Consider the following 22,371-nt stretch of genomic DNA (forward strand, 5'->3'; position numbering starts at 1 on the left):
TCTATGTTTCTTAAAACCAGCTACACTATCCGCTCTTACCACATCCTCTGGCAATGCCATTCCAGATCTTAACTATTCTCTGAGTGAAAAAAAGTATTTCCCTGTAACTTCATCGAGTGTCCCCTAGTATTTAATTTTTGACGGAGTGAAAAAGCGATCCACTTGTACTCATTCTACTCTACTCAGGATTTTGTAAACTTCAATCATCTCCCCTCAGCCATCTCTTTTCCAAGCTGAAGAGCCCTAAGTGTTTTAGTGATTCCTTATACAAAAGGAGTTCCATCCCCTTTATCATCTTGGTCGCACTTTTAACCTTTTCTAGTGCCACTATATGTTTCTTGAGATAAGACCAGAATTGAACGCACTACTCCAGATGAGGTCACACCTTGGAGCGTTACTACTATTAAGATGTTAGGCATCATTTTCGACCATAAATTTTCATACCATGATCATTTCAGCAGTATAGTCAAACCCACTTTCTACAGATTACGTCAAATTTGTTCAGTCTCAAAATTTCTAGTGTCTTCATTCAGTCTCAAACTTTCTAGAGCTCCTGATTGGTGAGGCCCGACTTTAGTGCAGGAAGAAGCGGTCGTAGCATACCGCGAGTGATTTCCTTCACTCGCAGGCGCTCCGGCTGCCCTCTCCTGTCTCCCCCGCTAAAAACTGTAATATTGGGGGAGTACATAGAAACATAGAACATAGAAACATAGAAATTGACGGCAGAAAAGGGCCGCGGCCCATCAAGTCTGCCCATACCATTGACCCACTCCCTGACTTTTACTCCCCTAGAGATCCCACGTGGATATCCCATTTTCTCTTAAAATCTGACACGTTGTTGGCCTCAATTACTTGCTGAGGTAGCTCGTTCCAATGATCGACCACCCTTTCGGTGAAGAAGTATTTCCTGGCATCACCATGAAATTTCCCTCCCTTGACTTTCAGCGAGTGCCCTCTGGTGACCGAGGGCCCTGTAAGACAGAAGATATCTTGTAACTTGTATATTGTACCTTGTAACTGGTTCTTGGTGCAGGAATACAGGCTGTGTAACACATTTGTGTCACAATCTAAGAAAAAGTACTAAGTCTTAGTGCACGGGTGCCCACAATTTTTTGACTCGCGAGCTACTTTTAAAATGACCAAGTCAAAATGATCTACCAACAATAAAATTTTAAAAAAACACAACGCACACTGTACGCATAGAATTGTTAATTATCATTCCTATTCCGGGGTTTTTTCAAAGAGGTCAAAGTAGATGACTCTATGCACTGTCACCTCAGTAACAACCATACAAAAATAGACAAATACCCACCCCCCCTCCCTTTTTACTAAACCGCAATAGCATTTTTTAGCGCAGGGAGCTGCGTTGAATGCCCAGCGCTGCTCTCAATGCTCATAGGCTCCCTGCGCTAAAAACCACTATTGCGGTTTAGTAAAAGGGGACCATATTGTAAAATATAGACAGCAGATATAAATTCAGACACATTTTGATCACTAAATTTAAAATTAAATCATTTTTCCTACCTTGTCTGGTGATTTCATGAGTCTCTGGTTGCACTTTCTTCTTCTGACTATGCGTCCAGTCTTTCTTTCAGCCTGTATGCTTCCTCTCCTCCAAATCTCATTCCCTCCCTCAACTTTTTCTTCCTCTCTCCCTGCCCTTTCTTTCTCTCTTCATGCCCCCTTTCTTTCTTTCCTGTTTCTCTTCTTTCCTTCTGTCTCCCTGCTTGCGCCTCTTTCTTTCTTTCTCCCTCCCTTCCCCAAGCCACTGCCGCTGCCATCGGGGAACAGGACCCAAACGCCACCAATGGATAACAGGCCTCAAAGCTGACGCCGCCGCTGCCCCATGCTTTCTCTGCTTCGGGCCGAGCAATCTTCCTCTCCCCGACGTCAATTCTGCCGTCGGAGAGGAAGTTCCGCCCAGTCAGGCAGCGATTGGCTGGCCCGAACTTCCTCTCTGACGGCAGAATTGACGTAGGGGAGAGGAAGATTGATCGGCCTGATAGATCGCCAAGGCAAAGGGAGTCCTGGATGATCGACTCACTTTGCCTTTGCGAGATACCAGTCGATTGCGATCGACCTATTGGGCACCCCTGTTTTAGTGCATGCTTACTTGAGAATTGAAGCAACAATGTCAGTTGGATTCTATTTATAAGATACAACAATGTGTCAATTTAAATGATATATCTCTGGCCAGGCCCTGAGTTACCAAGGGGGGGGGGTGCTGGAAGGGAAGACATGTGGAGAGGAGAGGCGCTGGTGCCAGCTGATTGCCTACAGGATGGGTCTCTTGCTACAAGGGGCACGTCCTGTCCTGTAGGCAGTCAGCCGGCGCCTCGTGGCACACCTGAAATCTCAGGAGGCACAAAGTTTGCGATACACAGACATGGGGGAAGCCACTGCTTGTCCTGGGATTCTAGAATCGCCCGACCGCAAATATACCCCTTTTGACAAAATGAAGGAGTCAATTATTTCTAGTCAACTTTCCAACTACTTGGAGAAATTTTAACATGGGTTTAGACCAAATTTTAGCACAGAGACTCTCCTATTATCGCTAATTTCAAAGATTCAGAATTTACAGATACAAAATAAAGGTGCAGTATTGATGCAATTTGATCTGTCAACTTCGTTTGATGTCGTTCATCATGACATCCTGATTCGTATGTTATCAGATATTGGTTTAACCCAAGTTGTACCGAATTGATTTAGTAAATTCCTCTCATTATGATCTTAGGTATATTTTGGAGGGTGAGACTTCCTCTTGGAGATCTAGCTGCGGGATGCCACAAGGCTTTCCGCTGTCGCCAATCTTGTTTAATGTATATATGAATTCTCTGAAAAATTTTTGCCTTTCATCAGCAGAGAGTATATTTACTTATGCAGACGATATTTTCATTTTATTAGAAGTTGACCCTGATCTTAACAACCTGGTCCCTAGTATAGACGGCTGCATTTCTAAACTTCAACTGTGGGCTTTGTCTATTTAAATGAAACTTAACGCTGCCAAAACCAAATTGCTTTGGATTGGGCCAAAATTAGAAAACCTCCCTTCCTCTGTTACATTAAAAACAGGTATCGCACTACATATAGATTTTTCATCTAGAGTCCTGGGTGTCATCTTGAACTCATCACTTACATTCCATGAACAGATAAATAGGAAGGTCAGATCACTATTCCATCAAGAACATTTCTTAGTATTGGTACAATCCACTGCTTTCTCAGCTAGACTATTGTAACTCAGTTTACCTGGGCATTAAGCAGAGCAGTCTAAAACGACTTCAGTTAATACAGAATATTGCAGCTAAGCTCATTTTTTGGGAAACGAAAGTATGATCATATTTCCCCTTTGTTGAAAAAGCTTCACTGGCTCCCAGTTTGATTTAGGATCCAGTTTAAATATGCATGTATAATCTTCAAATTTCTCTGGAATATTTGATCCTCAGTCGATCTTGTTTTCAAGTTTGTAGAGAACTTCCTGACTCCATTAGTTTCTTAGGCCAGCTGCAATTATTTCATAAATCCTTGAAAACTTTGCTGTTTTCACAGAGGGGCATAATAAAAAAAAAACATCTAAGTCCCCTTTTGGCCTAAGGCCTTAAACGTTGAAAGCAGAAGCAGGGAAAATGTCCATTATCAAAAAAAAACGTCCAAAAGGAGGGTTTTTTTAATATAATGGCCTGCCTCTACGTTCAACTGTTTAAATGCCCAGACCACCACTACGTCTAAATTACATCATATAATCAACCTAAAAAAAGCCTAAGCCCCAAATGTCCAAAACAAGAGCTTTTAGGTGAAGGAGGAGCCAGTCCTTCGCCTAAAAGCTGGATTCTGTAACCGGTGTCTGTCAAAAACAACACCGGTTACAGAATCCCCTCCCACAACGATCCGGGCAGGAGGGAGCCCAAGCCCTCCTGCCTTGTCAAACCGTGACCCCCCCCCTCCCCGACAACATCGGGGCAAGAGGAAGCCTGGGGCTGATCGGGGGGGCGGTCATGGGGGGGATTGTGTCGAGGGCAGGAGGGCCTGGGATCCCTCCTGCCCGTATTTTAGTGGGGGTTAGAGGGTGTTGCCGGGCCAGGAGGGCTTGGGCTCCCTCCTGGCCCCATCGGACTTGGGGGGGGGGGGGTTTGGGGATCACGGGGCAAGAGGGTTTGGGCTCCCTGAACTGATCGCGCCAGCCGCCATCAGCTCAGCGGCCACCTTTTTCGGCACTTATACCTGTTTTGACTTGGTCTAAGTCAAAACGTATAAGTGCCGACTAGGCAACCTGTCGAAACATTTGGTTATACCTGTTGTACGCCTAGGTGTAGGTCGGCCCACTTCCCGCCCTTTCTCCTCCTCTAAAAACGCCTCTTTTCTCTCTGCAGGGGAAAGGCCTAAGCTGGTTTTAGATACGTCTAGAACCAGCTTTGATTAGGGGTACTTGGACGATCAGGCTTTTTGATCGTCCAAGTAGCCATTTAGGCCACTTTTTAGATTTTTTTTTTTTTTTATTATGAGCCCCATACTTTTTAAATGGTTTAACTACAGCCTCAACGAAATGATAATATTATAGTTATTTTTTTAATGCTCTTTTACTATGTACTCTAGTTTTTTTAAATTATAGCTCTTCTTTCTCCTATGTTTTTTGCTATGTACTCTAGTCCTAATCGTATGTGAACCGAGTCGAGCTCCACTGGGAGATGACCCGGCCGGTATATAAACCAAAGATTAGATTAGAATCTTGTTACTCTCTGGGATTCCGGAATGTTGCTATTCTTTGAAATTCTATATGGAATGTTGCTACTCCTTAGGTTTTGGGCAGGTACTAGGGACCTGGATTGGCCACCGTGAGAACGAGCTACTGGGCTTGATGCATCTTTGGTCTGACCCAGTACGGCTATTCTTATAACCTGGAAAGAACCATTTTGCTGTGGGGGTTATGCTCATCTCCTCTTTGAATATATAGGTGAGGTGAAAGTAGCCCTCTGAGGGCTGACCCTTGAGATTAGGTCTGTCCCTACAAGCACAACGGAAATGTTTTGAGAAATTGGCAGTACAGCATAGATTTCTCAATGCCTTGTGCAGGAATAACTTCTAACAGGAGAGGGCACTGGTTACTGAAGCTTTAATGGAATCACAATTAAATTGCATAATTAAAACATTTTATTTGCAAGATTTATCACATGATAAAGGCAGGGCATAGCCAACAATCCATGGAGGAAGGCCCAGGGTTAGACTGGTGGACCATGCATTTTCGTGCCCCCTGCACACCCCCCCCCACATTAGGTATTATTCCATTGCTGGCAGGGATGCCAAAGCACCACCAGTCAAAATCCATTGCCCAAACTGTCCCTTCTTCTACTGCCTCAGAAGCAAGGAAGTTGTCGGTATACTCGAGTGTGCCAGCATCAGTGGCTGAAGACACAACATTGACTTCCTCACTCCTGAGGCAGTACGAGGAGGAAGAGGGTGACTATTTCTTCTTCTGGCAGGGCTTTAGTTACTCCACCAGCCATTGAACAGGTGCTGCAACTTTGCAGTATGTCTGAGCCTAACATTGGGGGGGGAGGGGGGGGCAGCGCAGAGCTCCTCAAAGAACCTTCCCTCCCATTGTCCAGCATCTCTTGCTACCTCCCCCTCTATCCCCAGGTCCATTGTCTCTTTCTTTCTTCCTTCCCGTTAGTCTAACATCCCTCCTTGACCTGCCATTCTGAAAAACTCAATCCTCCCTGTGTACCTGTTAAAAATCAAGTCTTCTGGCAGTCATAGGCTGCCTGTGGCCTGCACTGGGCCTTTCCTTTTGATCCATCCTGCCCCTTCTAATGCAATTTCCTTTCAAGAGCATGATAGGTCAGGTCAGAGGGAAGGCCTGGTGCAGGCCACAAGCAGTCTATGAGCATCACTGGTGCTAGCGTTGCTGGAGAGAAGACTTGAATTTTATCAGGTATACTGCGGTGGGAGGTGGATTAAGAGAATTTTACAGAACCATGGGTAGAGCCGGGAGGGAAGAGATGTTGCACCATGCACGTGCAGGAGGATGAAGGGAGGGAAATGCTGTGCAGCATGCAATTTATTAATTGTTTTAAAATTGCAACTAATAATTTTTGCATTAATGACAGCGTTAATTACAATTAACTGGCAGCCCTTATGTGAACTACTGCTCCATTTGACAACATTTGGAAAGGAAAGGCAAGAGACTGAGCTGTAGTCCAAATTTTTATTCCCCTCTCAAGGGGGGGTTCATAGAAATCAGAAAGGACTTATTCGCCTTGGAGTTACCAAGGAATTTTACATGCATCAGACATCCCTGTTCATTACAGAGAAATGACAGTTTCATATCTACAAGTAGTGCCAGAATACGATACAGACATACAAATGACCGGTCAAGATATTTACAGAATAACACATTCCATAGAGCAGTATTTCTCAAGTTGGTCCTGGAGTACCCCCTTGCCAGTCAGATTTTCAGGATATCCACTATGAATATGCATAAACTTGATTTGCATACACTGCTCCCGAATAAAGAAGATGGGGATCATCGTAGGCGACTCCATTATACGACATGTGGACAGCCACACCGCAGGAGGAAGAGAGGACAGAGTCGTCACCTGTCTGCCTGGAGCAAGAGTGAAGGATGTGACCAACAGGATCTCCAGGATCATAGATGGCGCAGGGGGAGAGGACACCGCTGTGCTTATCCACGTGGGAACAAATGATGTGAGCGGGCGGAAGTATGACAGGGAAGAGCTGAAGGGCCAGCTCCGCTCACTCGGAAGACAACTGAAGATCAGGGAGGTGAAGGTGGCCTTCTCTGAGATCCTCCCAGTACCAAGAGCGGATGGAAAGAGACAAGGGGAATTGCAAGTAATCAACGCCTGGATGAGACGATGGTGCGAAGAAGAAGGCTTCGACTTCGTGCGCAACTGGACGGCGTTCTGGGGAAAAAGCAAGTACTACAGAAGGGACGGACTACACCTCAACAAGGAAGGAGCAAGAGTTTTGGCAGGCAACATGAAGAAGGCAATCGAGAAGGCTTTAAACTGAAAGATAGGGGAAAGCCGACAGTCGACCACCGGTCGATGGCACGGATAGCAGGATGCCCCAACGAAGAAGCCAAGGAAAACTACTCCTACACAAGAGAAGACGACCTCACAGCCAACAAGGGAGAAAAAGCAGGAAGGGACAACTCAGACACAGGAGGGGACGACCACACAGCAAACAAAGGTGATAACACAGGAGCAGTAAAGGATATCGTAATTGAAACTACAGGGACGGCCAAGAGTAGAAGGTCCAAAAAGGTAACACGAAGGGAACTTAGATGTATGTATACGAATGCTAGAAGTCTAGGTAACAAAATGGGGGAACTAGAGACAATAGCAAGACATGACATATTGGATATCATTGGCATAACAGAAACATGGTGGAATGAAGAAAACAAATGGGACATAGTACTACAGGGATACAAACTGTATAGAAGAGATCGAGTAGGGCAGAAAGGTGGAGGTATTGCTCTATATGTTAAGGAGGGAATAGATTCTGTTGAAATAGTTACAACAGAAATGAAAGAGAAGCTTGAGTCACTCTGGATCAAAATTCCTGGTCAATATGGCGCAGATACGAAAATTGGCCTTTACTATCGTCCCCCAGGACAGGCGGAGGAAACTGACTCAGAAATGATGGAGGAAATCAAACAAGAATGCAAGACAGGCAATATAATTATATTGGGAGACTTCAATTTCCCAGGGATAGACTGGAAACTAGCAACCTCCAACTGCGGCAAGGAGGCCAAGTTCCTGGAGGTGCTAGGGGATTGCTTCCTGGAACAAATGGTAAAAGAGCCGACAAGAGGCAACGCCACCTTGGACTTGGTCCTAAATGGCCTCACGGGACCGATAACAGAAGTGGAAGTCATGGTTCCACTGGGAACGAGTGATCACAATGTAATCAACTTTAAACTTGACATCGGGAAAGGGAAACATGCCAAAACCTTAACCACCACCTTGAACTTTAAAAAGGGTAAATACGATCGCATGAGAGCCACGGTAGAAAAACGACTCGAGAAGATGGTGGACAAACTCGAAACGGTAGATCAGGCATGGTCCCTACTGAAAAATACTATCACAGAAGCACAAGATCTCTACATTCCGAGGATTTCCAAAGATCGGAGAACAAAGAGCAAAAGAGAACCGGCATGGCTTACCATAAAGGTGAAGGAAGCCATAAAAGAAAAGAAGGACTCTTTCAAAAAATGGAAATGCATAAAGACAACCGAAGCCTGGAACAAACATAAAGATGATCAGAAGAAATGTCACAAGGCGGTGAGGGATGCAAAACAGGAATATGAGGAAAAAATAGCCCAGGAGGCCAAAAACTTCAAGCCCTTCTTTAGATACGTGAAAGGGAAAAAACCTGCAAAAGAGGCAGTGGGACCCCTGGATGACCAGGGAAGAAAAGGGTACATCAAGGAAGATAAACAAATCGCAGACAAACTAAATTCCTTCTTTGCGTCCGTCTTTACGAAGGAGGACACCTCAACAATACCTGAAGCGGAGAAAGTGTTTGCAGGAGAAATAGAAGACAGCCTCACCACAGTTGAAGTGGACTTAGACCAGATATACTATCAGATCGACAAACTTAAAAGTGACAAATCCCCTGGACCGGATGGAATTCACCCGAGAGTCTTAAAGGAATTGAAGGTTGAAATCGGAGAGTTATTGCAAAAACTTGCAAACCTGACAATCAGAACTGGACAGATACCGGACGACTGGAGGATAGCGAACGTCACCCCAATTTTCAAAAAAGGATCGAGAGGGGAACCGGGCAACTATAGACCTGTGAGTCTTACGTCTGTCCCCGGCAAGATGGTTGAAGCACTGATCAAGGATAGCATAGTCCGGCACTTGGACGCACACGACTTGATGAAACCCAGTCAACATGGATTCAGGAAAGGGAAATCATGTTTGACGAATTTACTCCAATTTTTTGAGACCGTGAACGAGCAAATTGATAGTGGGAAGCCGGTGGACATAATATACTTGGACTTCCAGAAAGCGTTCGACAAAGTTCCACACGAAAGACTTCTCAGGAAACTACAAAGCCATGGCATAGAGGGGGATATACAAAGATGGATAGGCAAATGGCTGGAAAACCGAAAGCAGAGAGTGGGCATAAATGGGAAGTTCTCCGACTGGGAGAAAGTGACTAGTGGTGTACCCCAGGGCTCGGTACTTGGGCCGATCCTTTTTAATATTTATATCAATGACCTGGAGGAAGGAACATCCAGTGAGATCATCAAGTTTGCAGACGATACAAAACTATGCCGGGCGATCAGATCGCAGGAGGATAGAGAGAAACTCCAGAGTGACTTGTGTCGGTTAGAAACATGGGCGGAGAAATGGCAGATGAAGTTCAATGTGGAGAAATGCAAGGTAATGCATTTAGGCAATAAGAATAAGGAATACGAGTATACAATGTCAGGTGCAACTCTGGGGAAGAGTGAACAAGAAAAGGACCTGGGTGTACTGATAGATAGGACCCTGAAGCCGTCGGCACAATGCGCGGCAGCGGCAAAGAAGGCAAATAGAATGTTGGGCATGATAAAGAAAGGAATCTCGAGTAGATCGGAGAAAGTTATAATGCCGCTTTATAGGGCAATGGTCAGACCACACTTGGAATACTGCGTCCAACATTGGTCTCCTTACCTAAAGAAGGATATAAAACTGCTGGAGAGGGTGCAGAGACGAGCAACAAAACTGGTGAAGGGTATGGAGAAACTGGAATACGAGGACAGACTTATAACACTAGGATTGTTCTCCCTTGAGAAAAGGAGACTGCGTGGGGATATGATCGAGACCTTCAAAATACTGAAAGGAATCGACAAAATAGAGCAGAGAAGATTATTTACATTGTCCAATTTGACACGGACTAGAGGACATGTAATGAAGCTATGGGGGGACAGGTTCAGGACTAATGTCAGGAAGTTCTGCTTCACTCAGAGAGTGGTTGACACCTGGAATGCCCTCCCAGAGGAGATTATTGCGGAATCAACCGTCCTAGGCTTCAAGAGCAAACTAGATGCATATCTCCTTAAGAGAGGCATATAAGGATATGGTGGACTATAAATTACGCCAGGTGTACACCTGGCAGGGCCTCCGCGTGTGCGGATCGCCGGACTTGATGGACCGAAGGTCTGATCCGGAGATGGCAGTTCTTATGTTCTTATTATATGCAAATTTCTTTCATGCATATTCATTGTGGATATCCTGAAGACCTGACTGGCAAGGGGGTACTCCAGGCCTGAGTTGAGAAACACTGCCATAGAGGACAGCTCCCTGAGACCCTGCATCAAGCATCCTCGTAACCTATTTTTGCTCGGTATTCCAATTTCTGAATTGGTATATTATAGTAATACAAGCAAATGAAATCCGTGATCAATTAAGAGTTTCATCAACGCTGCAATCTGCAACTAACTCAACAATTTTATCCCCTCCCAAATCAATGTTTAGAAATCCAGGGTGAAAATAAAATGAGCAAAAACAGGAGTTTCAAGGATCTGCCAAGCTTCTTTCCGTAACTAATGGAAGGCAGTTGGACAGTTCACTGAGCACATGGCCCTTGATAGGAGCCCTGGGTTATTCTCAGAATTTTTATACTTCAGGAGATGCTGGCTTAAGCCAGGATACTTCTAGGGCACCTAAAAGGTGAGCCAGCGTATAGGAGGTCCATATACAGCACAACTGGGAGAAGTTCTACACTGGGTTTATAATGGTATAAAGTACAAGGTTACAAAAATTACACTAAGCTGTTTTCATAAACTCAACTTATCATATTTGGGGTCAGCCAGGAGCCCCACAGATTAATAGCCATAGCCCTGAATGGAAGATTGCACCCAATCCCCAGCTCCTATTCCTGCCTGGAGCCAGAACTGTCTGCATTTAAATCAACTGGTTTTCAGTGAAACTGGATGATAAAGCATTAATACTGAAAGCTGTTAACGCAATTCCTTTTAATTAAAAAACAAACCAACCAAAAACCAGTCAAGAAAACACCAAACTCAGGTGGAGAAGTAATAAAAAATGGAGTGGTCAAGATGTGAGCAAATCACCCACAGCGATATCCCAAATTAAGGTGTAATTTAGGAAAATAGCACAAAGTACCCCACAGCAAATAAAAAGGTGAAAACGAGGAATGAGCAAACAGTGATTGCTAGTCCAGCACAGCTTAAACGACCTCAACTACAAAATACAAGCCTCTTCCAATCAGTTCTTAAAATACAGGTATTCCTAATGGCAAAAACATTCACACTTATGATGCATCATTTTTTTTTGTTTTGTTTGTTTTTTAATCTGAGGTGCAAAAGCAGCACGACACCAAAATCTGACCCATGTGAGTTTTGACAAAATAAGGAGAATGATGCTTACCCGCCAGCAGCAGGTAGTCAATTGCACCCTTTGGACCTGGCTTCCCAACGCAGAGCAGAAAAACCTGCATCAGCCGTGAGTTGGGAAACTGGCAAAGAAAGTCGTTTTCTATTTCTACAGTGCTGGTAATAAGCATCATCACTTTTGAAACAGGACCTTTTCCAAATACTTCAAAATTTCTCTTAACAATGTTGCCAGCTTCTGATGACATCACATGTGATTCAGCCACGTTGGTCCTACTGAAGGATTTGATGGCTTGAATGCCCGGTGCTGCTTATTGGTAAAACAGGACCAGGAAACCCAAGATTAAGATTACCAAGGCCTTAAAATGGCATTGCAAGTGTTTTTCTATTCATAGGGTTTTTTTTTTTAAAATAACTTTTTATTTAATTGTAGACAGAAACAAAAACTTGACATCTAACAACTGCAGGTTTCTTCGTAAACAAGCAGAACAGAGCAAACAGTACAAAACTGCCAAAATACATGAAATTGTCTTTAGCACCTACACAGTTTTTAAAAATATCATCTAATCAACTTTTACTTTGAGTTATATTAGCAGCCCCCATTTTTCCTTCAATCTGTGATTAGAAGACAGTGAACAACCCGATCACAGATTTCTTCACTTTGCATAAACCCTTCTGTCACAGTAAAGGCATAAACCCAGGCAGTTAAATTATTTGTTCATTTTCGCAATGACATTCCTAGCTACATATCTTGTGCAGAATAAAAGGTGACAGACAGCACACACCTCTAACCTTTCCTATAATTCCAAGTAAAAATCTCCCATTATTGGAGGTGCCTGTAGATGGCGATGTTTCTCATGTGTGCATGGTTTTGGTACTGCCCTCGGAACCAGCATAGAAGGTGAAGCAATAGCAGTTCAGCTCCTGGGTCATCTCTGGGTGGAAGCTGACCTGCTGAATCTTTGTCCTCCAAATGTGATGGTAAGTGGGAGTCTACATTAAAGTCCATGTTAATGCCTCTGGTCACTCTTACAGGTGTTTCCCAACCACAGATCCACAGCTTGCTCCACACTACAGGGCATCTTCTGCACTCGGGAGTCTTTCTAGATCCCCGTGTCCAATAAAACGGCACTGCAGCTTCTTTTCTTGGCATCTTTGAGGATTGCATTACTTTCAACCATTATATAAAATTATTTAAAAAAAATTAATATCCCAGCCCCTTCCCTGTGTCTGTTTCTTGGTCTTACTTTAAAAACAGGACGATAGCGTGGTCTTAAGTTGGAAGCTCATTCCCAAAATGCCTCTGATCTTCACTGATGGAAAGGTAGGTGGCTCTCATGCTGGGAGAATACTAGGTAAGAGAGAGAAAGTTAGTTAAGAAGATAATCCTATTATTTATCATCTATATAGTGCTGAAAGGCATACGCAGCACTGTACATTTTGATATTTATAGATGGTCTCTGCTCAGAAGAGCTTACAATCTAACTTGGACAGACAGACATGACATATAAGGTTGGGGATGCAGAACTCAAAGTGAGAGAGGAGGTGGGTTTTTAATTGGGTGGGTTTTTAATTGGGTCTTGACCAGTGCCTGAGACGGAGCCCACTGTAGGGATTCAGGCAGCTTGTTCCAAGCATAAGGTGCAGCAAGGCAGAAGGAACGTAGTCTGGAGTTGGCAGTTGAAGAGAAGGGCACAGATAGGAGGGACTTACCATTTGAGTGGAGCTCAAAGGGGGGGGGGGGTCATAGGAGAAGATAAGTGAAGAGAGATAGTGAAGGGCAGACGAGTGAGTGCATTTGTAAGTCAGTAAGAGGAGTTTGAATTGTATTCGGAAATGGATGGGAAGCCAATCAAGTGCCTTTAGGAGAGGGGTAACGTGAGCAAAGTGGCTCTCCTGGAATATAAGTTGTGCAGCCAAATTCTGGGCAGATTGGAGGGGAGCGAGATGGCTAACTCATTCTTTGTTATTCAGAGATACATTTAACCATGTGTGGAATCTTTTTTTTTCTTTATGGGTCACTTACATCTTGTTTCCAGAAAAGAATCTTTACGAGCCCAGCATCACTGTAGACTGCCAGGTCTTGGCGTCATGAAACTCTTCAAATGAGACCACTATCTCCACTTGGTTTATTAGGTTTAAAATTTTAGGTTTGATATATAAGGCATTGCGTAATAATGCTCCTCAAGATATTGCTTCTGTATTGAAAATCTGTAGATCTTCCCAATGGAGATCCTTGAACAAAAGATTACCGAATGTGCCATCTGCGTGTCAAAGCAGCTCAATTGGTGAGGTCCGACTTTAGTACAGGAAGAGGCAGTCGGAGCATAGAACGAGTGATTTCCTTCACTTGCCGACGCCCCTTCACGGTCGGAAAATACCACGAATGACCTGGACCGCGGATTCATGGGGAAGCACTGTATATATTAGATTTCCAGCGTTGACGCATTTTCAAGAGAGAAAAAAAAATAGTTGCCACGACTTACGAATCAACCCTTGGTATTATTTAATATCTAACAATGACACAACTGATTTTTAACATTTTTATGTTGTTGATTTTAAAATGTTGATTTTATACTGTTTTTTTTATCCTACTTGCTTGGGTTAACAAATATTTTATTATTCTAACCGAGTTTCAAGTTTTATTGAGATTTGTTATCTACGCAATATCATATTTCAATGCGTATAACATTTTAAAAGGGGAGGAAAAAACAAAACATTGAACACAAATGATATACGTTCTAATACATAACTGGTACAGAAGGCAATGGGGATGAATTACAATCTTTAGAGAAAGAAAAGAAACATTTAGGGAAGAACACATTTGGTGGGGACAATTTGGTAGGGATAATTTTCGACCTACTCGTGGGATTGATTAAGGTCTAAAAAATTTAGTGATTAGTAAATTATGTTTCAAATGCGTCCTTATAAAGAAAACTTTTTAAGGAACGCTTGCATATGGTTACCTTGATCACAAGTAACCAACTTAAAGATATGCTGATACATCTGAATGATTTGGACCATCCTATTGACCACTCCATAAAAATTCTGGGAGCGACATTACTTTGGAGCAACACACAGATTTGTTAGTCAGAAAATGTTTCTCGGTCCTATGGAAACTCTGAACCATTAAGAAATATTTTGATGCAGTATCGTTCCGCTTGTTAGTCCAGTCATCTATATTAAGTATCCTTGACTGTTGAAACAATTTACTTGGGTGCCTATAAGAAAACTTTTAAAAGATTACGAGTGGTACAAAATTCAGCAGTACAGTTGATTTTCGGTTTGAAAAAATGGGAACACATCAGTCCCTATTACCAAAACTTACACTGGTTGATGATGGAGGCCACAGTCCTGTTCAAATTTGCCTGTATTTGTTTTGAATCAATCTTTGGTATGTCTCCAGTCTACCTTGTTTCCCATTTCTTTCTGAATTATTCCAACAAGCCCATACGTAGAGTTCATTTATTTGCTTATCTTACTATAAAATCCTGTCGTTTTAAGAGATTTCTTGATAGAACCCTTACTTTTCAGGCAGCCAAAATGAACGATTGGCTCGGTAAAATTATTTCATGTGTTTCATTTACTACTCATAAGAACGTAAGAATTGCCACTGCTGGGTCAGACCAGTGCCATGAGTTTAGCCTTACCTGCATACATTCTGGTTCAGAAAGTTAGTAGATAAAATTATTTGATAGATTTGTAACCTAAGTTTTTACTGTTTTAGTTCATTTGTTCATTATGCACTTTTTTGATTTGTACCAGTCACTGACTGTTCAGTTTCTCTTGTAAGAACATAAGCAGTGCCTCCGCCGGGTCAGACCATAGGTCCATCCTGCCCGGCAGTCCGCTCCCGCGGCGGCCCAAACAGGTCACGACCTGTCTGAATCACCAGAAGGGGCTCCCTTGCCACCTTGGTTTCTCATTGAAGTCCTATCTTCCCATCGTAGTCCTAACCCTCCGGTCTTGCACATGCACGACCTGTTGGGTTTCTATACTTATTACCTGGTTAGCTTTCTATACCTGTGTTACATCCCAGCACCTCTCTCAGTATCCCACGATCCCTTTATCCCTCAATGTAAACCGCCTTGAACTGTCATGGTCTGGCGGTATATAAGAATAAAGTTTATTATTATTTTTATTGCTTATTTTTAAATCAAACTTATGGGATAGAGAAAAAAGCAGTAAGTCAAATTAAACTTGTATGTAAATAAGTGGCATGTTAGTATTTTTATTCTTGAAATTAGTTTTAAACGCTCTATTTCTGTGTCTTATTTCTGAATGTACATTTATACCCTGCCTAGAACTGCAGAATGTGGGTTACAAATTTTTAAATACTTAAATAAATCGGTAACTCTCTAAGGAAACGATTTGAGAATTACTGGATTTCATCCCAAATGAATACAAACAGGGTTGTTTTATCCATTCCATAGACAAGGAAGAATGACAGATGCTGGTTTATCACCAGCCAGGATGAAAAATATTGGTAGTTTTTTTAAGAAAGAAAGCAAAGAAAACCTTTTAGTAGAAGAAGGAGCCCAGCATACCGTAGGAGGGGGGGATCCTCTTCCAATCAGTGGGACATTTTCATAGCGTGGGTTTCCTCCAAACAGCACTGCCTGGTTCCTGCAAGAGCGAAGGGGGTGGCACAGCATTTAACATTGCGATAAAGCTTTCATGGCTTGCACAGAGAAAGTGACGATGTTGCTCATGAGAGAACCGTGAACAATAACGAAGGTAGGAGCTGAGGGATGACAACTGTTGATGGGCCACACAGAAATCAAGAGGCAACGTCTGTAAAAAAGCTTCTATATTCTGCAAACATACAATAGGAAGAACAGCAGTATGGAAAAAGAAATGCATATGGACAGAGTGAAAATCTAGAAACATGACGGCAGATAAAGGCCAAATTGGCCATCCGCAGCATCCACTATGTCTTCCTCTACCTATTTGCATCTCCTCTTCCTGCATTGTGAGGTCATAGAGCTTTATGATTATAGAAACATGATGGCAGGTAAGGGCCAAATGGCCCATCCAGTCGGCCCATCTTCCTCTCTCTAAGAAATCCCACGTGCCTATCCCAGGCTTTCTTGATTCAGACAGTCTCTGTCTCCACCACGAGATCGTTCCACGCGTCTACCACCCTGTTAAAAAGTGTCTCCTTAGATTACTCCTGAGCCTATCACCTCTTAACGCCATCCTATGCCCTCTCATTCCAGAGCTTCCTTTCAAATGAGACTCGACTCATGCGCATTTACGTCATGTAGGCATTTAAATGTCTCTATCATATCTCCCCTCTCCCGCCTTTCCTTTGAGATCTTTAAACTGTCCCCATATGCCTTATGATGAAGACCACACACCATTTTAATAGACTTCCTCTGGACTGACTCCATCCTTTTTATATCTTGTGTGGTGGCAGAAGACAGGTGGGCAAGGAAGGGAATGAGCAGAGATGTAAAGCAGAGGTTAGCCAAGGTTAGAATCTGCTCCAGAAGCCCTGGGGATGGGGAATTTAGCACTTGTCTTTTAGGACAGGAAGAACGGGGCATGCAGTAGGTTTTGAGGGTGCGACATCCATCTCAGCTTTAGCAGGTACCAGAAAGCCAATGTAATGGAAGAAGGATTAGCTTTCTCAGAAATCTGGAACTACTCGTCAACCCATCTCCTAGTGGAGGGTTTGCATTCAGGGTGGGGATCAGGGTGAAATGGGAAGGGGATGTTGGCTTTAGCGTGAAGGCCTGGGGTGAGTCCTGTCAAGAACTGTGGCGATAAGCAGATTTTGCAGCTGTCCTTACATGTACTCTGAAACTGGTGCATTGGAGACAGCCTGCGCTGGAGCGGGGAGGCTGCTCTGACTGCCAAGGCTGCCGCTGTAGAAATGCCCCCGGGGAGGATTGTGCCCTGCAATGCGCCGAGCCTGTGGGTTAAAGGGGTCATCCTCATCGATGTCATCGTAATCTCGAATGCTGAAAGAAAGGAAAGAGTTCAGGCTTTCTTCCCCTTCACCCCGCCTGGCTTCTTTCTTTAGAGCAGGGGTGTCCAAACTTTTGGCTTCCCTGGGCTGCATTAGCTGCAAAAAATTTTTCTGGGGCTGGGCAAACGCTGCAGCAAGACAGAGGAGGGAGCCGGCAAGATGGTAAACACCCGGAGACAGCAGAGGAAAACACTGCATTGTTCTCGACCGGGGCCGCATAAAATACTTCACGGGGCCGCAGGATGGACACCCCTGCTTTAGAGTATCAGCTGACTTAGTGATTGCAAACATCTACAACTGGGCACTTGTTGCAATGAGGCCCACTGAAATTTACAAGGGGGGGGGTTCTGTCCCCTTCCTAGCCAGTCACTAACTGAACATTACTTGCCAAAAGGTGTGGGAAAGGAGCCCCACTGTATAACTGACACCAAAATGATATAATAATGATGAAATATGTCCTCAGTGTGAGGTTGCAAGCTTGAGAAAGAACCACAGCTGTGGTGGCTTAATCTTCCTGGACTTTTTCTAGAGTGAGATAAACTCACAACTTAGCCCCACACCATCACAGGAACATACAGTGTGTGAATAAATATAGTGAATCAACTTATATAGTGCAATTACTATCAATATAATTCACAAAATAGCAGTGTGGGGCTCAATTGTGAGTGAAGGTTAAGCTTCTTTCTAAACTTTGGGCTTCCTCAAGCTTGCAACCTCTCACCGAGGACATACTTCACCATTATTATATCACTTTGGTGTCAGTTATACAGTGGGGCTCCTTTCCCACACCTTTTGGCAAGTACTGCTCAGTTTGTGACTTTTAAGAATATTTTGCAGCTGTTGTTGTTGGGGGGGGGGGGGTTTACCCTTCCTAGCCAGGGCAAAATGGGAAGGTGCCCCCAATACAGACTTGTACAATTCTGCTAGAGCAGAGGACCTCAAATCCAGTTCTCAAGGTTCACAACACAGCTTTTTTTTTTTTTTTAGGATTTCCACAATAAATCCATATGAGATTTATGTGCATGCAAAGAAAGCAGTGAATGCAAATAGATCTCATACATATTCATTGTGGAAATCCTGAAAAGGCCAAAGTATGGATCGGATCTGAGGACCCCTGCTCTAGAGCAAACATTTGCCCCCACTTTCAAATCATCACTCAAACGCATCACCTGCACCACACCAGAGCCCTCCAGAATAGCTAAAAGCCAAGTCACCCTGCAGCCCATAATCATTCATATAACACAGAACAGGAAGTTAAAAGCACAAAGAGAGAGACAAGACGGGTGGGTACCTGCTGGTAAGGTGTTTCCAGGCACGAGGCATTGCGCATATCATAGCTGAAAACGCAAATACTGCCAGAAGCGAGAATAAGGCCAAATACAACAGTCCCTCCACCCCGTCGTAGCAGATGCCAATGACGGCGTCCAGGTAGTCCTACAGTAAGGCAAGGAAGAGGTTAACCTCACTCCAAGGTCGGTCGCAACACTGCATGCTCACTAAACACACGTGGACACTGCTGGATAGAGGTCATTGCGTTATCCAGGGAAGAGCTCAGGTTTCTAAGAGCACAGGGAAAACCAATTGATTTTTTATGGGAATATCATAAAAAACCACACGTCTTTACAGCACATTATGTGGCCTTAGGGTGTCCCATGGATTAAGGACATGTCTACCCCCAACCATAAAAACAGCCTTTTTATTTATTCATTCAATTTTCTATACTGTTCTCCCAGCTTAATAAAAGACATGTCGGGTGTTTGATTTTTTTTTTTTTTTTTTTTTTTAATCTTTATTCATTTTCAAGTCTTACAACAAGTGTATAATATTCAATCAGAAAAATTTTTGGATGGAGCGAGGGGCGGGGAGGGGGGATTTCAGCGGGGAAAGGGTAGACGGGAAGCTGTGCATTGTAAGGGGATGGGGGGGATTTGGGGGGGTGAATTGGTGAGCGGTAGGGGCACTCTTTACTTTTGAGTATTTCTTGCAGCTGTTGATTTTGATGTTATTGTGTCTGCAGTTTGAGATTCATTGTGCATTGTATAATTTGAAAAACTTGAAATAAAAATTTAAATATTGAAAAAAAAAAAAGAATCCCTTCCCACCCACCCATTTATTAATACTAGAACAATTGACAATTATTATCTTTCCAATCCCACCCCCCCTATACCTTATCTAATACCAAGGTGTTTAAGATGTCTGATCATTAGAATAAGTAATCAATGGCCCCCAAATCTTTTTAAACTTATGATAATTTCCTTGTTGCATAGCAAGCACCCTTGCAGATACCATAAATTCGGGAACAACATAAATCTCACCTCAGGCCAAGGAAAGCCTCGCTAAGAAGGTCCAGCCCCACATCTGGCACGGCTCTGCGTAGCAGTGCACGCACAGGGACGTAAGTGCACGTCATTACGCGGTGTGGGCGAGGAGACTCTTAGTACCCACGCACTTTGCTTCCACTTCCTCCTTCTACCATCTGGGGTAAATGTCTTGACGTTCTGTTGGGCTCGAGGGGGGAATGTCAATAACTTGCAGGAGGAGATGCGAGCGATGCTCTCCACTTGCTTTTGCAATAAAAGTTAATGTCGTTATAGGTGGAGTGAGTGCAGTCCATTCGTGGCATCTATCTGCTTATATACACACACACACACACAGTAATCCCCCGAAATTTGCGGGGGTTCTGTTCCAGGAACCCCTGCGTTTTTTTCTCCTGTCAAAAGACAGGGGAGGCAGGAGAGGGCAGCTGGAGCGCTGGAGGGTGAAGAAAATCACTCCTAGTCTGCTCCGACCGCCTCTTCCTGTACAGTCGGGCTACACCAATCAGGAGCTGCTTTGACACGCAGCTCCTGATTGGTGTTGCCCAACTTTACTACAGGAAGAGGCGGTCGGAGCAGACCATGAATGAGCAAGTCCACGATTTGCAAACCGCAAATTCGCAGGGTACACTGTGTCTCCACAGCCACAAGCCCCACAAATCTTTCACTGTGGCAGACACATTCCAGAAGAGCACAGAAGTGGCCGGCCAAGACGTCCTCCACTCACCTTGTGCAAACCCCGGCAGTCCAGCATGGCTGTAAGCTGGTGGAGGCTGGTCTCCGAAGAGTTCAGTAACTGCTGGATGCCTTGCAGGTCCTTCTGCAGAAGAGAGGAGGAATGAGGAAAAGATAAGAGGGAAAATGAAAGAGACAGATTGCTCCTGTCTGGACCTACCTTATAGTCTGTGTTACCATATGGCTCCAGAAAAAGGAGGACGGATTGGGACATCCGGGTTTTACTTCCATTTCAATGGAAGTAAAATTCAGATGTCTCAATCCGTCGTCCCTTTTCTGGAGCCATGTGGTAACTCAGTAGCACAGAAAACTTCTGTTTCCCATTACAATTAAAGGTTCTATCCTGCAATCAACCAGTAGTATTAAGATCCTTGGGGTCATTTTTGACAGCAAGCTCACTTTCCATGAACATATTAGTAATATTGTTAGATCTACATTCTTTAGATTACGGCAAATTTGTTCCGTTTCCAAATTCCTATACCCTAAATCTCTAAATATATTAATTCACTCGCTGGTGATTTCAAAAATTGATTATTGTAATGCTTTGTTCAAAGGAATTGCCTTAAAAGAAATCCGTCATCTGCAGATCATACAAAATGCCTCAATTAAACTCAAAGAACGCAAAAAAATTTGATCATGTGACTCCGTTACTCAAGGAAGCGCATTGGCTTCCAGTTGCTCACCGAATAACTTACAAACTAAGCCTACTAACTTTCAAATCTCTTCTCTATAAAACGCCTTCTTTCATTTATAGAGTTTTGATTCCCTCTAGATCACTTAGATCTATTGACCAACATCTCTTGACAGTCCCTTCTCTTAAAACTATAAATACACGGCGACACTCTATTTTTTCTGTCACAGCCCCTCAAACGTGGAATTTACTCCCAATTCATGTACGAGAAGAATTCAGTTTGGATAGATTTAAGAGCAAGCTAAAATGCTTTCTTTTTAAAGATGCATTTGACAGCCAATGAAACTAGAATGCAGGATTTGATTAGGGTTCTCTACTGAGCCTTGGGCTTTAAATTCTGTTTCTTATTATTCTCCCCTTACCTGTTGTTGTTTTTCTCTTCCTCTTGTATCATTCGTTCGTCTTGTGAGTCACATTTATATTGTCTGTTTCCCTTTAATTATTGGAATTTAATATTTTAATACTTTGTATATCGCTTAGAATGCGGAATAAGCGATTAATCAAATATTTAATAAACTTGGAAAGCTGCAGGTTAACTTCTGGAAGACATCGAAGATGGGCCCAGGAAGGTCCCTAACGACTTGTCTCCTCTTTTCAGATTAGGATGAAATCACCATGGAAAAGGCGGAATTGATCACCCTAGTGTTTCATCTCTTATCCACCTGGGCCCAAAAGGACAGCTTTCTGCTGGGTCTGCTGAGACATCATCAAACACCAACAGGGGGCAGCAGAAATCAAATCACAGAGTCAGGTTCAGACAAGTTCCTGGAGGAAAAGTTCATAGTCTGTTATTGAGAAAGACACGGGGGAAGCTACTTCTTGCCCTGTATCGGTAGCATGGAATATTGCTACACCTTGGGTTTTGGCCAGGTACTAGTGACCTGGATAGGCCACCGTGAAAACAGGCTACTGGGCTTGATGGACCATTGGTCTGACCCAGGCTATTGTTATGTTCTTGTGATAGCGGGTCATGTCCCCTTTCCAAATCCCGCAGAGTTTAAGCTATCAGCAAGGTGCACTCTGACTCTCCCCGCCTCGCTTCTCTCCTCCTTCCAGGAGATCGGCAGACTAGGATCAAAGTATCTCAATGGTGCAGGTCAAATTGTCCCTTGCCCTTCCAGAGTACCACTGCCCTCCTTTTGTCTCTTATCTTCCTCTGCTCTCTGGAAAGAATGCAAAGGCCAGAAACCTGACAAACACCCATTCCCAGCCAAAATTAAAATAGATTTTCCCACCAAACCTCTTTTTTTTTTTAAATCCTCTTTACATATTTATTAAAGTTTGAAGAATA

The 22,371-nt window shown here is 43.5% G+C and overlaps 1 protein-coding gene across 2 annotated transcripts in view; it reads right to left on the bottom strand.

Annotated features, from left to right (window-relative positions):
* Nucleotides 1–10,180: 10,180 nt before the first annotated feature.
* The window catches only part of TTYH2 (tweety family member 2), an 85,572-nt gene continuing 73,381 nt past the window's right edge, over nt 10,181–22,371 (bottom strand). Inside the window, exons 10-14 of one of the 2 annotated variants that reach the window (XM_033961921.1) lie at nt 20,382–20,474; nt 18,631–18,773; nt 17,161–17,331; nt 15,884–15,991; nt 10,181–12,716 (exon numbers count right to left, since the gene is read on the bottom strand). In XM_033961921.1, coding sequence (XP_033817812.1) covers nt 12,701–12,716; nt 15,884–15,991; nt 17,161–17,331; nt 18,631–18,773; nt 20,382–20,474 — 531 coding nt within the window. In that variant the 3' untranslated portion in view covers nt 10,181–12,700. The remainder of the gene's footprint in view (nt 12,717–15,883; nt 15,992–17,160; nt 17,332–18,630; nt 18,774–20,381; nt 20,475–22,371) is intronic. The other variant, XM_033961920.1, reaches the window with a different exon arrangement.

Source organism: Geotrypetes seraphini, chromosome 10, assembly GCF_902459505.1.
Source record: "Geotrypetes seraphini chromosome 10, aGeoSer1.1, whole genome shotgun sequence".
Taxonomy (NCBI): Eukaryota; Metazoa; Chordata; class Amphibia; order Gymnophiona; family Dermophiidae; genus Geotrypetes; species Geotrypetes seraphini.